A 21,451-nucleotide genomic window follows, 5' to 3' on the forward strand; every position below is an offset into this window, starting at 1 on the left:
GATTTTGCATCTTTTATTTAAAAAACATTATGCTCTTTGCCTGTTTAATGCATCGTGTCTTGAATTCTACTTTGATATGACTACATCCTACATGGCTTTTTTTGGTCAACATTTGCCTGGGACATCTTTCCCAGACCTTTAAGGTTAATCATTGTTATTTTGTATTAAGTGAGTATTTTATAATTGATATATAAGTGGATATGTGTGTGTATAGGTGTATACCAGGATATGTGTGCAGGCTTAATATTATGGTCTTTATCTTTAATAATGATATGTAACTAAGTCATAGTGTTACTGTAACAATGAAATATTTGGTCTTCCCACCATTTTATTTCAAGTTTTCTATTTATTATTCTTTCTCAGTATTTTTTTCCCTTTTCTGAATTTTGTTGGGTTGACAGAGTATTGTTTGTACCTTATTTTCTTCTATGTTTTTTTTTAAGTTCCATACCCCATGTCCATAGTATTAATGCTTATCTTTAAATTAAACATATCATTTTCTAGTCACATTAAGAATTAAATAGAATATAATTTATTCACTGAATTAGACAAGTCTGTTGGAAGAGACAGATTGCCCAGGTTTTCCAGTTGCAAGAATAGGTACCCACCTCAAACTGGCTTAGGAAAAGTGATTTTCATAACTGAGTTGTCCACAGGGCCAGTTTAAGTTTAGACACCAGCCTTTCAGAGAGCTGTCTAGGAACACTACCTTCTTGGCACCTGCTGGCCCAGTGGAACATTGACCTTTGCCCTCTTTGGTAAGGGTCACCTTAGGGGAGCAATCAGCTTGTTACCGGGCAACCTGAGCTTCCACAGTCACTTGCTGGAGAATCCATTTTGTCTCTTAATGTCCTGATTTTTTTCCTATTCCCTGGAGTAATTTAATGAGCATTGAGAATATCTGTTCTTTCAGCTTTGTGGAATTCCCTTCTGAAATTGGTTTTAAGGAGTGGCTCTTTAACAACTTTCTCATTTCTTTAAGATTTATCTGTTTAGACTTTCTATCTCTTCTGGGGTCAGTTTTGATAAATAATGTATTCCTACAAAATCACAATTGCAACTAGATTTTAAAAATTTACTTACATGGAGTTATGCAGAGAAATCTCTTATAATTTTTAAAATTTAAACCTCTGATAATTTCAAAGATTATTCCCACTTGTCTTTGTTGTTTTGGATATGTGTGCTTTCTCATGCATGAGTCTCTCACTCTCATTGTCTGTCAAAACTCAAGATAACCTCAGTGATCACTTGTTGAAGATGACAGAGCTTCTTTCATCCTGGGTCTCTGGAAGATGGTGGGCAGCAAAATCCCCACCTCATTCTACGTCCTCCAACTGGACCCCACATGAGCAAAAAATAAACTATTGTGCTAAGCCACTCATATTTTTGGAGGTTACTTATTATTGTACCATATCTAATATACATATTTTCTTCTCTATTGTTTTTATAATTTCATTTTTAGAATGAAAGTCTATCTGGAGTTTGTTTTAGAATAAGAAATATTCTAAAACATCTTTTTTCTAGATACATTGTCAGTTGTACCAAAAAATGAATGATAGTTTTCCCCTTCTAATTTAAAAACACTACCTTTATCTTAAACGTAATTCTCATCTTACTTCTGTTAATTTCTGAGGTCTTGATTTTATTCCTTTAATTAGTCTGTTTATATACCAGGGCCAACAGCTGGTCTTGGTTGTTCTTTATCAAGTTTCCCCTGAGATGTAGTAGGCTTTTTCAACCTGTGAATTCAACGGTCTCCTTCTTTTGAGAATGTTTTCTTCTAACTTTCTTGAACTCTTTGTCTTCTTCTTGTCCCTTTTTGCATTTTCAGCATTCTCCTTTTGGATGCTCTAAAGTGACTTTCATGTTGACAGTCATGTTTGTAATTTCTGAATTCTCTTTCTCTTTCACGGTAGCCTGCTCTGGTTTCATCTCCGCCGCATTCTCTTGAATCTCTCAGAAAATGAGGCTCAGAATTTTTACAGTTATTTGCTGAGCTCACTGCAGGCTTTTTCTTCGGATTTCTCATCATCATCTCCTCTTTTGAGCTTCTCTTTCTCCTTATATTTGTGTAGCTAATGTGTTGATTTCTTCTATTAAAATAAAGGTCTAGATCAGGGGTGTCCAAACTTTTTTCAACATTTTCCACCAAGGGCCATATGCGGTAAAATACACAAACAGCCGGGCCACTCACTCGAGGTGAAGTACGTATTGCCTCACCTGGTTTAAGTAAACTAAATATATTTTTGGAGTTTGCTGCGGGCCAATTAACAATGGATTGTGGGCCGCAGTTGGCCTGTGGGCTGCAGTTTGGACACCCCTGGTCTAGATCCTCACTCTCCGAAATGAATTCTACAGCATACTACTTCCATGGCCTATTTAAAAGGATTATAAGGTGAAAAGTTCAGCATTTTAATAAGTGTGGGAAGTGATCTTAAAAGTTACAGCAGAAACACCAAATAATGGTGATGATGTGGAGCAACAGAAACTCTTATACATTTCGGGAATGGGGGTGGGGGATAGCAAGTGTAAACTGGAACCTTGAAAAACAGTGTGGCAGTATGTATGCACCAGCACATTCCATTGCTCGGCATAAATACCCATGAAAAATGCTAAATATGTTCACAAGTCTTGTACAGAAGTGTTCATAGCAGCTCTGTTGAAGCAAAAACTGGAAAACCCTAAATATTTACCAGAAGGAAAATACACTGTAATAAATATATTCTTACAGTGGAATACTCCTAAACAATTAAAAATAATGAACTACTGATACATGCAACAACATGAATAAATTTTGCAGATATTATGCTGAGTGAAAGAAGCCAGACACAAAAGAGCACATATTGTATAAAAATCATTTACATGAAGCTTTAGAACAGGCGATTGTTCTAAATTGTTCTCATCTATTGTTATAGAAGTCACAAAGTGGGGAAGGGTGATGGGGAAGGGGCGTGAGGAAGCTTTCTGGGGGGATGAAAATGTTCTCAATCTTGATAGGACTTTGGATTATGTGAGTGTGATCTCTTGTCAAAATTCATTGCCCTGCACACTTAAGATCTGTAACTGTACTGAATACAAATTGTGGGGACAGAGCCAGGAGTGCAGTTTCCAGGCTTTCAGCTTCACGTGGAAAGGTGCTGGCTCGGGTAGTAAATGGTCATCAGCTAGTTGGCCGTCAGCTGTAACCAGTGAGCCATTGGCCACTAATATAACTGCTGTTATATTAGTTCGCAGCAAATGGGGGCTAGCAAGAAGATGGTGGCTGAGCTGGCAAGCGCGGATTGCAGTTAGCAGGACAGAGTGTGGATTGCGGATCGTGTGGCTCCTGCTTCCTGTGTCTCCAACCCGGCCGCCAGCGAGACTATAGTGGTATGAGTCCCCTATCTATGGCTCCGTGGGTGTTCCTTTTTGGCCTCACCATGTCCTGTGTTCTTATATGGGGACTGGGACCAGAGACCCTGCCTGACACCCCACCTGACACAAATCATACAATAACAGTTACTGCAAGACTTCTCAGACCTTTAATGTTATGAATGTCAAAAGGGGATGTAGCACATAGGATTTCCCGACCTAATCTGAGCCTTTTTGGAGCAGTGTAGGCCAGAAGTGTCCTGTTCCAAGTGCATGACCTGGGAACAGTCGGCCACTTGGAGGCAAGAGCCACAGGAGTCCTTGAGCCTGGCAGACTACTCTCTGCATGAGAGCCTGGGGCTAGCGGAGGGCAGGCTGCGGCCATGGCACTGGCTCCCCACCCACCTACTCCCATAGCTCCTATTAAGGGGACCTCAGGGTCTCCATGAGGGACTGGGTTGTAACAGCCAAGAGCTATAGAGGAGAATTTTCTGGCATGGCAGGAACTGCCGCTGCTGGGTCCAGACCCCCTCACGCTTTCCCTCTGTCCTGCAGACCCTCGCTGACTCAGCACAGTCATAACCCAGGAAAGCCCAGACACAGAGGCCAGGCTGGGTGCAGCTCCTGGGGCCTCTTCCGAAGGGCCCTGTTGTCCGGCCCTGCTGACCAGAGTTGGGGGATCCCTGGGCTTTGGTGGGGAAACTGGCCCCCAGAATTGTCTGGGTGGGTCACAGGCTGTGCAACACCCACGAGTTTCTCATTTTGCTTATTCTCATCTGCTACATAGCTTCTAGAAATCCCTCAGAATGACTACTCTGTCAATGGTACCCTTTGCTGTATTTCAATACTGCTAAAGAGACGTTCTTATTTTCTTTCTTTTTTCTATGTAAATGGTGCAGAGCAGGTAACATATGAATGATGTGTGTGTGTGAGTGTGTGTGTGTGTGTGTGTGAGAGAGAGAGAGAGAGAGAGAGACAGACAGAGAGAGAGAGACAGAGAGAGAGAGACAGAGACAGAGAGACAGAGAGAGAGAGAGACAGAGAGAGAGAGAGACAGAGACAGAGAGACAGAGAGAGAGAGAGAGAGAGAGAGAGAGAGAGAGAGAGAGAGAGAGAGAGAATCTGTGCAGCCTGAACCAGGCAAGGGGAAGGGGCTGGAGCAGGGGCTGGAGAAGGTGGGCAGTGGGCTGCCAGGAAGGCAGGTACAGTTTGTTCCATGAAAGGACCTTGCTGCATAGCAGAATGCCATTGCTGTGTGGTGGGGCTGACAGATGCTTGGTGGCAGATTAGGAAATAAGTGTACACCATCGGCGGTTAAGAGGCCTGTCTGATTTCATTACAAATTGTCCATTCCCGGGCTTAGAGTTCAGCCTCCAGACTCATAGGTGTAGGAGGACAGTGGGCTGCAGTCAGGGCACTGTGCTTTTAATCGTGGCCATTAATCTGGCATCAACAGCTGGTCTATTTTGCAGGAGAAGGTGTGACAGGAAACCCATCAATTGGAAGCAGTTGACCCTGCTGCTTTGCTCTCTAGCAAGTGGGGAGAGACAGGTGAAAGCTGCTCGATTTTGCTTTCTGGGCCCACTTTCCCGGCCTCGTTGGGAAGGACCCATGTTTGCCTTTTCTTTGGATTTTATGGAAAATGGAGCCAGTAAATGAGCAGCTCCCAAGACATGTTCCTCTTATTTTTCCAGGGACAAGGCCACTGAGGTATGGTGGCATCTTGCCTAGTGCCAGCCTTTGCCCCAAAGTCAGGGTATGTCCCAGTGAGAAAAGTGGGGTAGGAACACTTACCAGGAGCCAGGTACACCTCTGGAACAGCCCAGTGGGGAGCAGGGCAGAGTGGGGACAAGCCCCAGAGTCAGACCGGGCATAGCTACAGGGAGGGCCAGTGTGGCCACAAAGTGCGGAGGTGTGCTGGACAGCGCGTGTGTATGTATGAGTGTGAGTGTGAGAGAGAGAGAGAGACAGAGAGAGGGAGAGAGAGAGAGAGAGACAGAGAGAGAGAGAGAGAGAGAGAGAGAGAGAGAGAGAGAGACAGAGAGAGAGAGACAGAGAGAGAGAGAGAGAGGGAGAGAGAGAGAGACAGAGAGAGAGACAGAGAGAAAGAGAGACAGAGAGACAGAGAGAGAGAGAGGGAGAGAGAGAGAGAGAGAGAGAGAGAGAGAGAGAGAGAGAGAGAGAAGGCAGAGAAGAGGGAGAAGGAGATGGGAGGGCAGGTAGAGTTTCATCCAGCAAATTCCCTACCTGCATCCATCCACAACCTGGAGCTGCCATGGGGATGGCTCTGACAGGCCTTGGGTACTCTTTGGAGCTGTGGGTCTGCCCTGGGAGCTTGCCAGCATCCAAGTGCCCAGGGACAGGTGGGGCAGAGGGTGGGTGGGGAGATGCTCCATGGGGTTGGTGAGGAGGTGGGCAGATTGAAGCCTGGAAGGGTGAACAGAGTCCTCACAGGCAGAGATTCTTGGGTGTGTAAACGGGGAAGGTATGCTGCTGAGGCTGCTGGCGAACAAGATGGCCAAGGGTTTGTGGAGGGCGGGGGACTACTAGAGAAAGAGGCTCCCATAGCTGAACTGGACTCCCTGGGGCAGGCCTGGGGCCCAGTTTCAGGAGTTAGTGGCTGACTCTGTGAGGACATTTTCCCAGGGTGGCCCTCTGTCCTCAGACCACCTCAGCTTGGAGAGAGCCAGGGATAGAACCAGACCATCTTTAATCATAGCAGCCGTCAAGAACAGTGTGCCAGAACCTCAGGGACCGCGGGCAGCTGAGAGGGGCTGACGCTCAGTCTGTCGGGTGCTGAGGCTTGGCGAGGACAGGGAGTTGCCAGGGACACACAAGGTGGAGGTGTGCTGGAGCCCAGGCCTTGTTGCCCCACTGTGGGGCCTGGACTCCTTACCTCCTCCCACCAGGCAAGAGGGGCCTGGCACTGGTGCAGGCGGGAACGAGATGACGAGGTCGGGGGCCCTGTGCCCTTGGGGAAGGCTGTTTGGTGCTATGAAGATCTTTTCATTTCTCAAAGAAAAACTTAGACTCTTGTTGCCTGTTACAGTGGATAATTTTGGTAGAGTCAATTAAGTCCCATCTGACTGTGGAGAGTACATTTATTTGGGGTGGGTCGGAGCCCTGGCTCAGCCTGAGAGCTGCCACTCTCCCACTGTCTAAGCCTAGTGACCGTGGGCATGACCATCGCTATGCCCGGGGTTCCTCATTGGTGACGTGGGATAACATCAGGGCTGCCTCAGGGGCTTGTTGTGAGAGTGAGAGCATCACGCAGGTGAAGCACCTGTGACGATATCCGGGTGAAGGAAACTGCGATGTAACTCTCATCACTTGCCAGCACAATTCAGAGGAAGAACAAACAATTTACTCGCCAAGGAACTCACCCAAAACGGAGGGTGTCACCTCTCCCCTTCTCTTCACCTGCTCCCTCCCTGGGCCTCCTTGGGAAACCTGAACTCCTGGGCAGCTGCCCAAGCCAGAGAACTGTTGATTCTATTTCCTGAATATTCCTGGGATCTGGCCCTGCTGTTCCATCTCCATGGCAATGAGCTGAGCTGGGGCGCTCCCAGCCTCCCTCACCTGGCTCTCCCTACCTCCAGATTCCCACTCTGGATCCTCTCTACTGCAGCAGCAGCCAGAGGGATCTTTCCTATAGTACAAATCTGAACATGTCCTCCTCTGAGAGTCTCCTGTGGCTCTCATGTTTGCCAGAACAAACTTGGCTTCGCATATACTGTTGCCTCTGTCCGGAGTGCCCTTCTCCACACTTTGGCTACCTGGCAAACTCCTATCTGTGCTTCAAAACCCAGTGCAGACACACCTCCTCTTGAAGGCTTCCCAGACTGTCCTTCTCCACAGCAATACTCCTGGACCCTTACATTGCCTTTTATGTTGCCCTCGAGGCCTTTGGATCTATGTTCACCTTCACTCCTAACCCAGGAGCTGGCTCATGTCAGTTTTGGTTGAATCAAACTGAATTTGTTACTAGTCAAGGCTCCTGGGGCTGTAGATGTGACGGCGCTAGGGCCACGTTGTCGCCTTGGTCATGCCCCTTCCCCCTCAGGCCGCAGTTTCCACATCTCTACAGGACCTTAGCTTTTCTGAGTGTGTAACTGCCCGCCTGCTGGCTCCAGGTGTGGGCACTGGGCTCAGGGTCTCAGCTGCCTGCAGACCAGCTATCTCTCTGGTCAGCTGTTCCACAGAAATCAGCCACTGCTGACTAGTATTCTCAGAAAACAACGGAATACTTGCAACTTAAAACTTCTTTCTTTTCCCAAGAGAAACGGAGAGTCCTCATGAAGCCAAGGTGAGAGAACTGGGTCATGCCCCAGTGAGGCCAGCAGGGCCTGTGCTTGGCTCTGTGCACGAAACAGGCAGTTCAAGTTCAGATACAAGAAATTACCTGCTCCTTGCACTCGCCTGACCACTTTACTAGCACAAAAGAGAAATTTAAACCACAGACTTAGGGCAAAAAAAAAAAAAAAAAAAAAAAAGTCCCTATTCTCCACCTAATTACACCAAGAGAAGCCAGCTACATCCAAGGACCCGGGCCTACTCAATTAATTAACATTTGTTACAATCAGAAAACAATCTAATTCAATTAAAATGTTTCCACAACAGTAGTTTAATGATTTTCCCAAAAATAAAGTTCATTTGACTGGAGTATTTATTATGCAAAGGCACAGTGTCCTGAGGAGAGCTGACAGGCTGGCTGGAGGAGGTGCGAGGACAGCAGGTGAGGCTCAGGGCCAAGCCTATGTCAAGGGAGAACACAGTGACCCTCTAATGAGCAAGCATGCTCTGCCAGAGCCGCAGGTGCCACCCATAGCTGCCTTCATGTTACGCCCACTGCCCACCGCAGCCCCCCTTCCCTTTCATCAGCTCATTACTGGGCCTGGTATACCCCCATTGAAGGATCAAGATTGAGTAGGGATTTAAGGGGCAGGCTTGGATTTGGGGGCCTAGGCTCATTTCTGCCCCCAAACGTGCTGTGTCACCTGGGCAGGTAGGAGGTGTTCAGAGAAAGGACTGTTAGCAGGGCTTTCTGACAGTCAGCCAGGAGACATTTGGAAAGCTAGAGAAACTGCCATTTAAAAGCTACAAGCAGTTTTCTGGCTCTCTCGAGGTAGGTATTTGAATTCACAGTGCCTTTGTTCAGCAAAAATCCCTTAATGGGTCCTTAGTTATAAAACAGAAAGAAAATACTCACTTGAGTTTGTCCATTCGAACTAACAATATTTGAACATGCACTGTTGCCAGGAATGGGCTAAACACACGGCTGGACTATGCCCTCTGATCCTCACCATGACCCTGGGAGGTAGGAGTCTCCATTGAAACCAAGTCTCAGAGTGCCTGAGGACACACGGTTACCTGGAGGTAGACCCTGGACCCACACCTGGGCAGCCAGACTCAGGCAGAGAGGCCCCTGGCCAGCTCAGAGTAACTAGGGGCCCTGGGGAGGGGGGGCTGATTCACTGGACTTGGGTGGGGTCCCAGAGTCTGTCCTTCTGAAAAGCTCCCTGGTGAGTCCAGTGCTCTGACCTTGGAGATCTGAAATCCCTACACCCACCCTGTCTACTGGGGTCATACCCTGCCCCACACCTCGCTAAGCTGTGGCTTCAGAAAAAGGACAGGATGAATTAAACCCCTTCTCATCCAATTCAATTGCTCCTACACTTTCTGAGCTGTATCCACTGTCACCAGCATTCAGCGTAAGCTTTAAAAAGGCCTTTGCTAATTTGATAGGCAGAAAATGGGATGCCAACGTATGATACTAATTAAAAAAAGAAAAAGGAACACTTGCAGGCAACACAGCAAGTGTTAGTGGTGGTCATTTCCAGACAGTGACTGAGTGGGTCCATTTTATTTCCCAGATTTTCTGCCATAAATGTGTATTACCTTTATAATCAGAAAAAGCTATTAAAATGGTTTTTAGATAGGCCATCTCAGTTTTTCATTTCTCTTCTTTCTAGAAACTTTAAATATTTGGATTCTTCTGTGACTTGTTTCCTCATCTCTCTCTTACTGGCATTTTAGATCCTTAATGACTTGTATAAGTTCTTTGTAACTAAGGATTTTAATCCTATGTGTGCTGTATTTGTTGAAATAGTTTTCCTGGCTGGTTATTTACTTTTCAATTTTGTTTTTAATGTTTTCAGTGGACAAAGGTTTATCATCTTTACGTAGTCAAATTTATTGAAAGGGAAACTTTCCGGTGCTTTCCATTGCTTTTTAACTTAAAAAGTCCTTTATCAATAAGTGATAAAATAGATATTGACTTAGCACTTTCTTTCTAGTTCTTAGGATTTCTGGTCTTTTTTCTTTCCTTTGTGGCATGTAATTCTTTGTTTGATCTTGTTTGGATTTATTAATATTTGGGTTTACAGTGTGCAGATTACTTTCCAAATAGTTCACCAATTATACCAGCACATTTTATTGGATAAGACTTTCTTTCCTTTCCATATAATGATGTATTATACTATTTTTATATACATTTTTCTAGATATTAAGTTTTGTTTTTAGGTTATGTTGACCTCAAGAAGGAATATAGCTGCCAAGAAGGTCTCCTTGTGGTTAACTGGGCCCCAATGATACCCAGAGTCTAGGAGCCATTGCTACTGAAGGTCTCTGGTGCACACTGCTTTCCTCCTGCATTGTGCTCCGTCAGAGCCCACCCTTGTAAAGCATTCATATTTTGACCAATGGGCTGAGACCTGCTTTGTCCAATTGGAACTGCACAGCTATATATCATTTACATCTTTACTGACTAATCAAAGCAGCTTCATAACGACCAATCAGAATGTGCAATTCTGACCAATCACGACAGTGCTATTTGGATTCCTCATTTGCATGGAGATAGACCAATCAAATTGGGGTGGGAACTTTGTCTCTAAAACCAGGCCTCCCCTTTGCCTCAGGGGAGCACATAATCAGTTTCCACAGGAAACTGCATTTCCCCAGTTTGCAAACCTTCTCTTAATAAAGTTTCTCTTTTTACGGCACCCCAGATGGGGACTCCTGTTGGCATTGGATTGGTGGCAGCAAACTCTTGTTGACAGTTACCTATTCTGCTACATTGATCTTTTTTTTTCCTTATACCTATATCACACTGTTTTACCGATTATAGCTTTCTCATATGCTTGAATAGCCTCTCAATTTCAACAATTTCTGGGGTTCTTTCACCTATTCATTCTTCCAAGTGACTCTGAAAACCATTTTGTAAAGGTCAAACAAACAAAGACCATTGAGATTTTTTATTCAAATTTCATTAAAATATTTGAGAAGACAACGTGATCTTTCTTCTCAACCTGATGGCTCATCTCTCTATCTGTGCATCTCCTTTTAAAGTTTTTGGGAGAATTTGTTTCTCCTATTACATTGTTTAGCCACCTCTACAAGTATGTGACTGGGTCCCTAGAGAAGTAGAACTAATAAGAACAATCAATTTACATATGTGTGTGTTATATAATACTATCATTTTTAGTGAGAGAAGCTGCCCTTTAAAAAGTACTATGGCCATGATGTCAGCTCTTAAGTGAGTTAAGTGAGAAAAGCCGTTTTGCAGAGTACGGTACATATTTATAGGCATATGTACATGTTTTGTGTATATTTGCATGAACATGAATCAAAGGATTGATTTCACCATAGGGCACACAATACCTGTCTGGCTTGTTTTCTCATCGGTAAAATGGGGATAATTCTAGAATGCACCTGACAGGATTGTTGTAAAGATAAAATTAAGCTGGTTCAAGAGAAAAATTAAGCTGATTTTTTAGAGAAAACCGATGCCTTCACCCTCATTTCTCCAATGCATCCAATGTTGTTGCCCCTCCCTGGTCCTTCCAGCAGGTCCCTTGATGCCTCATTCAGACAGACCCCTGATGAGACTACCTCACTGGGACACAGGCATTCTGAGGGGACCCCTTTTCCAGGTGCTCAGGCTGGGACTCTTGCCCACTTTGCAAGGCAGAATTAATGGCCTGAAGTTAGTTGGAGGTCGAGTGGGCCAAACCAGGGGTGCAGACAACAGCCTTTCCTTCAGGTTACTCTGCTCAGGCTATGACCAGTTTCACCTAAACCTGCAAATGCTGTTCTCCCTTCCCCAGCTTCTTTCAGGTGTGCTCTGCTTTTTAACAACATTTGCACAAATGTTACCTTACCGATCATCCATCCAGATACCTGCCTAGAAGGGGGTGGCAGACAAGGCCCCATCCCACAGATGAGTGGAGTTCAGAGGTTAGGAAATCGCTCAAGGTCCCTTCAATCCAGGTTTCTGGTTTCCTGGAGACAGGGAGTGGATGTGGCTAGCCCAGGGTTGTGCTGAGGGACACAGGTGGCTTGTCTGGTCCTGACCTGTCAGGGTTTCAGCCTATGTAGTGCTCTATGGCACCCCTGGGCCCAGGGTGAGCTTCCGACAGGCCTTTGTCTGCAGGATAAATGTTTGTTTCCAGACCTTGGTCCCATTTCACTAAGCCATCCCCCAGGCACATGGCAGAGGGGTGGGACCTTTGCCCCTTGCTCCCTTCCAGCTGCCTACCACAGTTGGGACAGGGCTCCTGCTGGCTTTGCCCACCACTGGGTCTTCAGCACATGGCATTTGAGAAGGAAAGAACACATGTAGTCTCTTTTGAGACCCCACAGCCACTCCCAGGAAGCTGTCTCCTGAGCACCCACAGGGCTTCCAGGGTCCTGGCCACACACAAGTGGCAGGTTGGGGTGGAGGAGAGCAGGCTAGAAGTCACACAGATCTCAGCTCAGACTCGGGCTCTGATTACTTGAGTGAGAAATGGGCAGAATGGAGCCCTCTTGTGGGATTTGGTGGAGGTGAGTGAGACAGGGGAGGTGTGCTCCATCCAGTAAGTGCGAGTGCTCACTCGGCTGGAGGTTGGGGCTCCCTGGTGCGCTGCCCAGGCCAGCTGCACACAGGTGCTGGGGAAAGGACGGCTGCCCTCACCTTCTGGAGCAGGCCCAGGGGCAGGTGGGAGACGCTGAGCAGTTCCAAGCCTCAGTCCCCGAGGGAGATCGGCCTGCAGAGCCCAGTGCTTCAAGGTGGGGTTCTGTCCCCACCACTAGGTGGCATCTGCAGGGCCAGGGGCCTAGGGCCTGGAAAGCTGTGGCAGCGGGGTTGGGGTGATTTCAAACATGCCCTGGGTCCCTGACAGAGTGTGGTGCAGGGAGGAAAGGCATTTGGGGTTAGAGGGAGAATGGAAGATGAGCCACGGGCTTGGAGGTTTTCAGGGTCTTGGACCTCTGATCCCTGCTTCCAGGACTCCCGTTCAGGTAAGGGCTGGTGGGTGATGGGCGGTAGAGGTGACTGACCCACAGAGAGCTGAGAGCCATGCCCCCTTGACAGATGCAGAGTCCCTCTACTTCCAAACCCCCTTAAAGATTCCCCAGGAGTCCAGCATCTCTCCCAGCCCCGCTCTACCTTATGGTTGCTTGCATGTGCCTCCCAGAGTGTGTGCCTAGATTCTTATCTGGGATCTTCAGGAAATCAAGAGTTGTGCCCAGGCAGCCTGTTTCCACTCAGAGGTTTGTGAATTTGAGAGAATTGGATCTTGGCAACTGACTCCCTCCTGCCCCCCACCCAGCATGAATCCAATATTTAAGTTTCAGCTGTAATTGCCTTGAGCTGCTCTTAATGACAACTTGTGACCTGCCAACTGCAGCTCTTGGCTCCTAAGACACTAGTGAAGTCTGGCTCACTTAAAAGGAAGCAGCATTTGCTAGGCCTCGGAGAGCAGGTAGAGCTCCTGGAGCAGATGGCACACACTCAGAGCAGCAGGCATGCACGAGCTCTTCTTACCAATTCACTCAGGGAGGGAAGACCCACATTTTCTGTGGCCTGGGTTAAGAGGGCATGCGCAAGCCAAAGGACCTATCCAAATGTCAGGGTCCATCACCTCTGCACAAGCCAGAGTCACAAAGAGTCGTTTGGCTAAGGACCCTCTGATGGAATTCCCAGGAATGGATCCCATGCTGGACAAAGTGATAGAGGGGAAATAGGATGATTTCTATCCAGTCATACCAAAAGACATGGGGATCCCATTGGAAGGACAGACTTGGTTTTTCTCTGGAGTCTGACTAGGGCACCCTGGACTGGTCCCATCATTCAGGACTGTGCCTCTTCAGGGCCTCGGGTTGGCCACTCATGCCAGCAGCACGTGCCAGCAACCCAAGTCCAGTGCTCTCCACCTCTGCCCTTGTAACCTCTCAGCCCCGACTGCCTGCCTTTCTTCGATCCCTTCCCCCAGAAGCCAGCGTGCTGTGCTCACAGCCAGGAAGGGCAGGTTCCCAGGCTCCTCTCCAGCGAGCCCCAGAGCCTGTGTCCCTTGGGGCTTGTCTCTCGGGTTCTCCTGGTGACCTTTCCTCCCAGGCTCAGGCAACACACAGAGAGCTCAGAGGCCCACAGACGTCGGAAGTTTTGATTTGCCAGACTCGAGTCTGGCAATCACTTTCCTGGAACACGTCTTAAATACCATGTCTGCAAAGTCCAGAGTGCTTGCCAGTGGGGAGGAGCAAACGCAGGGCTGGAAACAACATCCAATATAAGGGGCTTAGGGCTCTAAAACCTGGTCTAAATTTAGAGCTGACATGTTTGCACTTTTATCCATTCTACTTTTAATAACGTGGCAGCTGCTGCCACCACTGCCAACTGTTGACTCTTTCTGCCTAAGCCAGGTGGCCTCCTCTCTGCTACTCAAGTGTCCACATTAATTGGCTTGCCTGCCTTTGTAAGGACCCTGTGACTGTCCCTTAAGGAACAGACAAAAGGCACGTAGATTCTGTAGCAGATGATGCTTTAACAAGGCCTGCCCCTGCTCACGCAGCTTGCACAGCTCTGAGCTTTCCACTGGGTGTCAGCCAGAGCCAACTCACCGAGCCTGGAACACGCAGGAAGGACAGCCGGTGCCAGCCACCAGGGGGCGATCCCACACAACAAACCTGCAGCCTTCTGCGCTCTCGGTAAAGTAGGCGGCCTTCACTTTGCAGTGCAGGCCCAGATTTCTCAGACGAGGGAGGGAACGAACAGAAAGTACGGTCCAGGTCAGCAGTGGACGAGGACCTAAGAGAGCCTGCATCCGGGGGTAAGACCTCGTCTGCAACCGAACCCTCCCCAGCATGTCAGTACGGGAGTGGCATTGAAAGGATAGCGCTTGTCTGGTTTTTAGTGTATTTTAAAACGAATTTATTTACACAGTAACATGATGCCACAGAGAACACAGCAAAGTACCACAGCAAACCAAAGGGTGGCGCCACCTGGTGGCAGAGGGGACCTTTCACTGGTAGATTTACAATGCTAAAGTATGTAGGTACAGAGGTGAAGCTTCAGGAATGAGCAAGAGAAACATTTTCAACTATAAAGTGTGAGCAGAGCCACGGGGAATTAGAGAGATTGGAATGAGGACTGCCACGGTCCACATCACCAGGAAGGATAATATCTCCTTCTGCCCTGATCTCATGCCAAAATGCCCTGCGTATCACAGAAAATCCCACCCCAGCCTGTCCACACACACACTTTTTAACCCTGGTAAGGGAAGGGATAACCAAGTAGTATTTGGAGTAAGTTTTCTGAAGCAGTGTGGTTTATCTTTCAAAAATGCTGCCCTGAAAGCCTAGGACTGGTGCAACATTCAAGTTACCATAAGTACAGACACACGCACTTTCCACACACTGGAAGGGCAATGTGAATTTTCCATAATACAATAATATTCGTAGCAAAATATATGACTCTGTACTTCTGCTAGGTTAAAAAAATTTCTGACCTCTTTTGATTCCCTGAAACTTTCTTGACTTAAAGAAAACATAGTGGTGAGGGAGGCAAGAAGCTCTCCCGGGCAGGAAACATGTAACGGGGCTGTCTGGAACGCAGGCATTGGGAGCCCACCAGGTGGGGAAGCTCCTAAAATACCTGATACAAAAACATACTCTAGTTTCAAATAGCCGCAGAGGGTGTGCTTAGCAGCTGTACAGCACCTTGTACATTCTGGGCACTTAAAACATTAAATGATGGTGATGATGAGTGTAAACACCTGTGTTGGAAGATTTATAAAAATGATTACATTTTGTTAAGAAATTTCCCAAGAGTTCTTCAAACAAATCTGAAACTACCACATCTCTTAAAAAAAACCATAACCCTCAGCCCTCAGTATCCTATGGACATGACGCTCCCAAGCTGAAGTTATGACAAGGGGAGAGGGAATAGATTGTTCTACTTAAGTCCTGGAGAACTTTACAATCTGCTAAGGTTTTCATCGTCGTCATCATCATCATCATCTTTTTTCCCCTAAAACACAAAATGGACTTGTTAAAAAAAAAAAGTATATATACATATACATATATATATATATATATATATATATATATGTATATATACACACACACACACACACACACACACACACACACACACACACACGTTTTGAGGATGTACTATTTTATTAGCCAAATAGTTGACGTGGAATGTATGTGAGTTCTCCTCCCATTGCATCTGCCACAACCTCATCACCTTAGAAGCATCGGGACAAAAGGCTTGTCTTCTTTGGCATAATCTCTGCCTAGGGGCGTGCAGGTCTTCAGCTTCCCTACAGCCTCATTTTGGTCCACGGAATCCCACTACTGGCGCCGCCCCGCCAGCTGCACAGCACGGTGGACCTGAGAGCATGAGTTCCCGGGAGCTGAGACTGACAGCCTGCTTTCGTGGGCAGCCTGTTTACTCAGGAGGCTGATCCAGGATTTTCAATCCTTAGCAAATAGTCAGGGGAATAAAAACATGTCAGAGTTGGCCTAGAGAGTCAAACTCCTCTCCCCATCCCCACATATGTTCATACTGTATTTATACATCTAGAATCATTTGGAATATAGTGCAGTATTCTAAATCCACCCCCCGTTTCCAGGACTAGCCTATATTTTTTTCAGATCACTGCTGGTAAAATCCAGGGGAAAATCCTAGTTGCAGGTTACCAGCAAAACCATGTCAGATTACTTCCCAGCACCAAAATATTTTTCATACAAATTATGGAAGGTGAGTGCAATCTTTCTATTCCCTACTATTTAGTAGGTCCCAAAGATCTTTCATGGAAATTTTATGTTAGAAACTTTAAAATACAATTTTAGGTAGTTTTACTCCCAGGAATATCATTAACATTTCTAGAGGCTTAAATCTCTTGGCTTAGTTTTCCATATTCACAAATTTATTCTGAGTTTGGAAGCAAAACTGGCCCCCATTTAACCTGACATTGAAATGTACTCAGACTCTTAAAATCCTAACAAATACATTTTCCTTTTAGTCCCCAGTTCAGTCCTGTGGGTTCTTGTGCTCCCCTCTGTACCTCACCCAGTTCCTCCTCAAAGGGCGAAACTGGAGACCCACTGCCACACTCCTGGCTTCCAATTCTAACCTAGCCTGGGGTTGTGGACTCCATTCCTAATTCTTTCATTGCTGACTCCCCAGATTACAAGTGCTCTTTCCCATCCTGCGGTTACTCTTCATGAACAGGTGTCTGGGCACCAGTCAGCATACATATACCAAAGGGGGTCCCCGCAGGCTAGCAGGGAGGCCCCTCCCAGTCCTGGGCCTCTGTGGAACACACTCCACTGTACGTTCGGTCTCAGTCTTGGCTACTCAGCCATTGTCCTGTTTCTCCAGCACCTGGATGTGCCGGAGAGACTGTTCTTGCTCGTGTGGCTTAAGGAAAAGTTCCAATAGCGGCTTAATTGTTCAGATTCTCAATATGGAAGAATCTACAGTACAGACTTCAATAGAAAAGAAAAACTTCCAATCAATATTAAAGACAGTAACTTGAAGTTACTTAAGAAAACTTAAAGTGCTATACCAGTCACAATCCAAAACTCATGTACATATATGCCTGTCTGCCTGTGTCTCAGGGTAGGGTTTCTTTCTAGTTGATGAATTTAAAGTTCCTACTATAATTCAAATGGAAATGTAAAAATATATATATATTTGTGATACTATGAGATTAACTGAATTGCATTCTTTTGGGAAAAGTCTGAGGACCATGTGATGTAGTCCTCTTGCCTAGACAGTTGTTTCATCCATTCTGCTCTAACCTGTAACACCCTCTCCCTCTCTGCCTCACATTTTTCACCAACACTCAGGAAATATTAATCTAGCCCCGTCTCTGGGAAGCCTGAGGCCCTTCTACTACTAGTTGGCATTTGTCTTTTGCCCTTCACAAATCTGAAGGTAAAAATGGCACTGACCATATCAGAAGAGGGGCTTGGTTACCAGTGCTGTAAGATAACAGTTGTAGAGGGTACCTGGTAACAGTACTAGAGTTAAAATGAAGGAGGCTAGATCCAAGTCAAAACAGAAGAAAAATGGAAAGAAAGACAAAGAATACTTAGAGAACAAACAGAGGGACTAGGGAACTTTCTTCATTAAATATGAAACCTCATTAAATAGTCAACAAATTCACATGGGCAAGGCACGGAGTGACACTGAGGCAGCGCCGTCGGGGAGTGAGGCAGGGCTGCCACGGGGCGTGCTGCTGACACGGTCAGGGGTGCGTGCGCTGCGTCACTGTATAACCAGGCGAGGAGCCATGTGCACAGGGGCTGGCTGAGGGGGCCACACCCCAGTCCGTCAGGTGAGGAGCAGCCATGCTCAGGACACTGAGAGAGGATGCTGGCTGCTCTGTGGCATTCCTAGGGGCAGAGCCCTGCACTTTGGCCAGGGGAGGTAACCCTCTTTGTGGCCCACACAACTCTCTCCCTTGGGAGTCTTGGACTGCTGGCCAGTCTCTTTAAAAAAAAAGGAAAAAAGCACAATAAAATACATTCTTTTCCTTTCTTGATCCTCTTTGATACAGGTGGATCACATGAAAGGCTGTTAAAAATGTTAAAAGTTTAGAAATTTCCAAAGGCCATTAATGTGCGAACTAAGCCACACTGCACCGTCAGTCTTGGTTAAGAACCTCTGTGCTGGTCGACCGAGGGCCCAGGGCTCCCTCCCTGGCCAGGTGCAGACAACATTCTATCGACCCTGCCACAGGTTGTTCCTCCAAGGCCTGGCCTCGAACTCCAGCACACACGTGCACACATATGGGCACACTCGTGGACACACACTCATACTGTCCGAGTGACTCTTGGGATTTCAGTGTTGAAGTAAACAGATACTCACAGCTTTGAACAAAACAAGGACGCATATACTCACATACCCCTGTGGAAGGGACAGTTGTCTCTTAGAGCAAATATGTGCCAAGGGAAGAGGGGAGGACTTCTGGGGACGTTGCTTCAGGTGAAGTTGCAACATAAAACACTGTAATACACAGCTAAAAGTACATAAAGATTGCACATATACCCATAGGACCGGAGCACAGCCCTCACACACGGTGAGCAGTCCTCAGCCACTCAGCTCAGCATCCCAGATCCCCTGGGAACTGTCCTCAAGGCCACTTCAGAATCATGGGGAGCACTGCCAGTGCCGCGGGAGGCGTCTCTCCAGCAAGGTCAGCAGCCGCGTCGGTGGCCTCCCCCTCGCCTGCCTCCCGCCACCCTAATACCCATCTGTGCCATGCCCTCTAAAGAGATCATTCAGGGCCGATGTCGACACACTTGGCAGACTAGTTAACTGGGTTATAACAGAAGGAAGCTGGCCAGTGACTGCTCGGGGAAAACTGTGATCTGGGTACCAGCAGCCCTGGCTGCCAACTCTGACAGAAATCAAAGAACCGTACTTTAAACTGCTGCCATCATGGTTTCTAGAGAATTGCACATGCAGGAAAGTCATCTCCTGTAGACTGGCAGCGATTTATAAGATCTGAACTGCACTCCAGCCTGCTGAGGCATTGGTGACACATACCCCTACGGGCCAGCTCTGTAAGAGGCCACAAGTGGCCGATAAAGTCAAACTTCGTTGGCAAGTGGGGACAGAGCAGAGGTGAAGGAGAACTGGGCAGTGGCAGCAGAGGGGACAGTTAGGGCCATCCTCATGCAGCCACCCACTTATCGATAACAGAAACGAAAAGGGGTCTGCGACCAAGGGATGGCTGCTGCTTGTCCTTGCGCTAGGTGCTGCAGCTGAGAGTATCATCCCTGGAGCCCAAACTGGGCTGACGCTAAGGATGGCAGTTCTGCCTGGTAACAGAGGGAGAAAGTCTGTTGTGAGAGCTTAGTGGATGACGGTAAGAATTGGTTAAATCTATCTATTGCTAGTGAGAATAAATACTTGGTGTTAAAAAGGCAAGTAGAATTCAGAATTATGGAGGAACTGGACACTGAGTTCATACCAAAGGAGCAATCCCTTCAAAAATGTTCTTTTTTTGTTTAATCTGCATTTGTGGGACAATGCGGGTGAAAGGTGCTCCAGTGGAAGGCAGCTGGACCCTTGTGCAGTTGAGTTTCTGTAAAGATAAGACACTTAGCTGGTCACTTGATTTGGAGCTGTGGATACCTTTCTGAGTGGCCGCCTTGGTTCGTGGACATGGATGGACGGTCTGACTCTCCTTTCCTTGAATTCCATGACTTCGAGGCCGGGGAAGCGTGTGGGTAATTTGAATACGATGACAGTGAAGGAAAAGCGCACGTGCCCAGGATGCATTAACGGTGTTGCAGGATCTTCACAATGCAGCTGAGGGAGTCTGGAGTGGCAAAAGCCAAATACTGAGCACAGAGCCAGTCCTCAAGGCTGACCCCACCCTCCCTGTCCAAGGACTTCTCCGCAAACTTGATCAGGAGCAGTGTCCGCCTGATGTCCAGCCAGTGCTGGAGTAGGGCATTCCTCTGCCCTGGGCTGGGGGCAGTGCTCAACGTCTGGAAGAGGTCTTCCCGGGGGCCCCAGAGCAGACACTGCAGGATGCCTCTGGCCTCGGAAATGAGGATCCTCTCGGAGGGGTTGGGGTTCAGGAGGCAGCCAGCCAGCTGCTGCAGGCCCCAGGAGTAGGGGGAGCGGAGTGGGATGCGAGGCAGGTCTGCTCGCGTGTACTCCTTCTCCTTCAGCTCTGGGCTCTCGTCAAACGGGTTGGGCAGGTGCAACAGCTCGTAGATGAGGATGCCCGTTTGGAACTCGTCACACTTCCTGTACTGGGTTGCCGTGACGATCTCGGGGGCGAGGCGGGACTGGTCCCGGAGGATGTCAGTCTCCAGCAGGTGGCTCTTCTGCTTGGCCTGAGAGAAGTTGCTTACGATGAGCCTCGTGGGGCGAGAGGAGGCAGGGCGGGGCTCTGCAGGCCCGAGGCCCTGGCCTGCACCCCCAGGCTGGTAGTGGACCAGCAGCAGGTTCTCCAGACGGAGATCGCAGTGAGTGACGTGGTAGGGCTTCAGGTGCTCAAGGCCAGAGCACAGCTGTAAGAGCAGCAGACACACTTGCCTCTCGTATAAGTCGGGGCTCCTCCCATGTTGGGCCAGGGAGTCCCGCACAAAATCAGCCACAGTGAGGTGGGGGACCTCCCTGGTGATGACCACAACGTGGCTCCTCTGCATCCCGCCGAGGGCTGCCGGGCGCTCCTTCTGGGCTGACTCGGCTTCAGAGCAGGGCTCTGCGCTTTCCCCATCAGTGTCTCCTCTCACGGCCTCTTCATTCTCTTGACTTTCATCCTCTTCCTCTTCTGGGGCATCAGGACCCTCCCAGGGCAGCAGACGCTTAGGGACTTCGGCAAGGAAATGACCACAGTCCTGCTGGATGTTAAAATGGACAGCCAGACTCTGCCGAACAGCCAAGCTATGATAGTACTGCTGTGATTCTTTGGCTTTGCTCTTACAGATCTGAAAGAAGAAAGCAAGGAACACAGCTTAGGTTGCACACTTTCAGGAGAGGGCTTCTCATGTCTAACGGAGGGGTCACTGGGGAGGCCTGCTTAGGGACAGACAGCACTACAGTGAGGTCTCCAGGGGCTGGGGAGTCCTGTGCTGAGCGGCAGGCCCAGCGGCAGCACCACTTCTCAGACCACCCACAGGCTAGCACTGTGGATATGATTCCCAGTGCTCACCCAACCCCCCCCCCTTCAGAGGAGGCTGGGGATCTAAGAATAAAAAAACAAAAAAAGGCAGCTAGGGCCACCAGTTTGCAAACCTAAGTCTATCTAACACCAAAGCTCTTTCCACTATCCTGCTTGCACATCATCTAAAAAACAGAACAAAA

General features: G+C 47.7%; 1 protein-coding gene across 15 annotated transcripts in view; it reads right to left on the reverse strand.

Annotated features, from left to right (window-relative positions):
• Nucleotides 1–14,515: 14,515 nt before the first annotated feature.
• Nucleotides 14,516–21,451, reverse strand: part of PEAK1 (pseudopodium enriched atypical kinase 1) — a 346,674-nt gene continuing 339,738 nt past the window's right edge. For all 15 annotated transcript variants that reach the window (XM_074328311.2, XM_074328312.2, XM_074328317.2 and 12 more), the window contains one exon: nucleotides 14,516–21,075. In XM_074328311.2, coding sequence (XP_074184412.1) covers nucleotides 19,912–21,075 — 1,164 coding nt within the window. In that variant the 3' untranslated portion in view covers nucleotides 14,516–19,911. The remainder of the gene's footprint in view (nucleotides 21,076–21,451) is intronic.

Source organism: Rhinolophus sinicus, chromosome 3 (genome assembly GCF_057876585.1).
Source record: "Rhinolophus sinicus isolate RSI-liver-muscle chromosome 3, RSI-T2T, whole genome shotgun sequence".
Classification (NCBI taxonomy): Eukaryota; Metazoa; Chordata; class Mammalia; order Chiroptera; family Rhinolophidae; genus Rhinolophus; species Rhinolophus sinicus.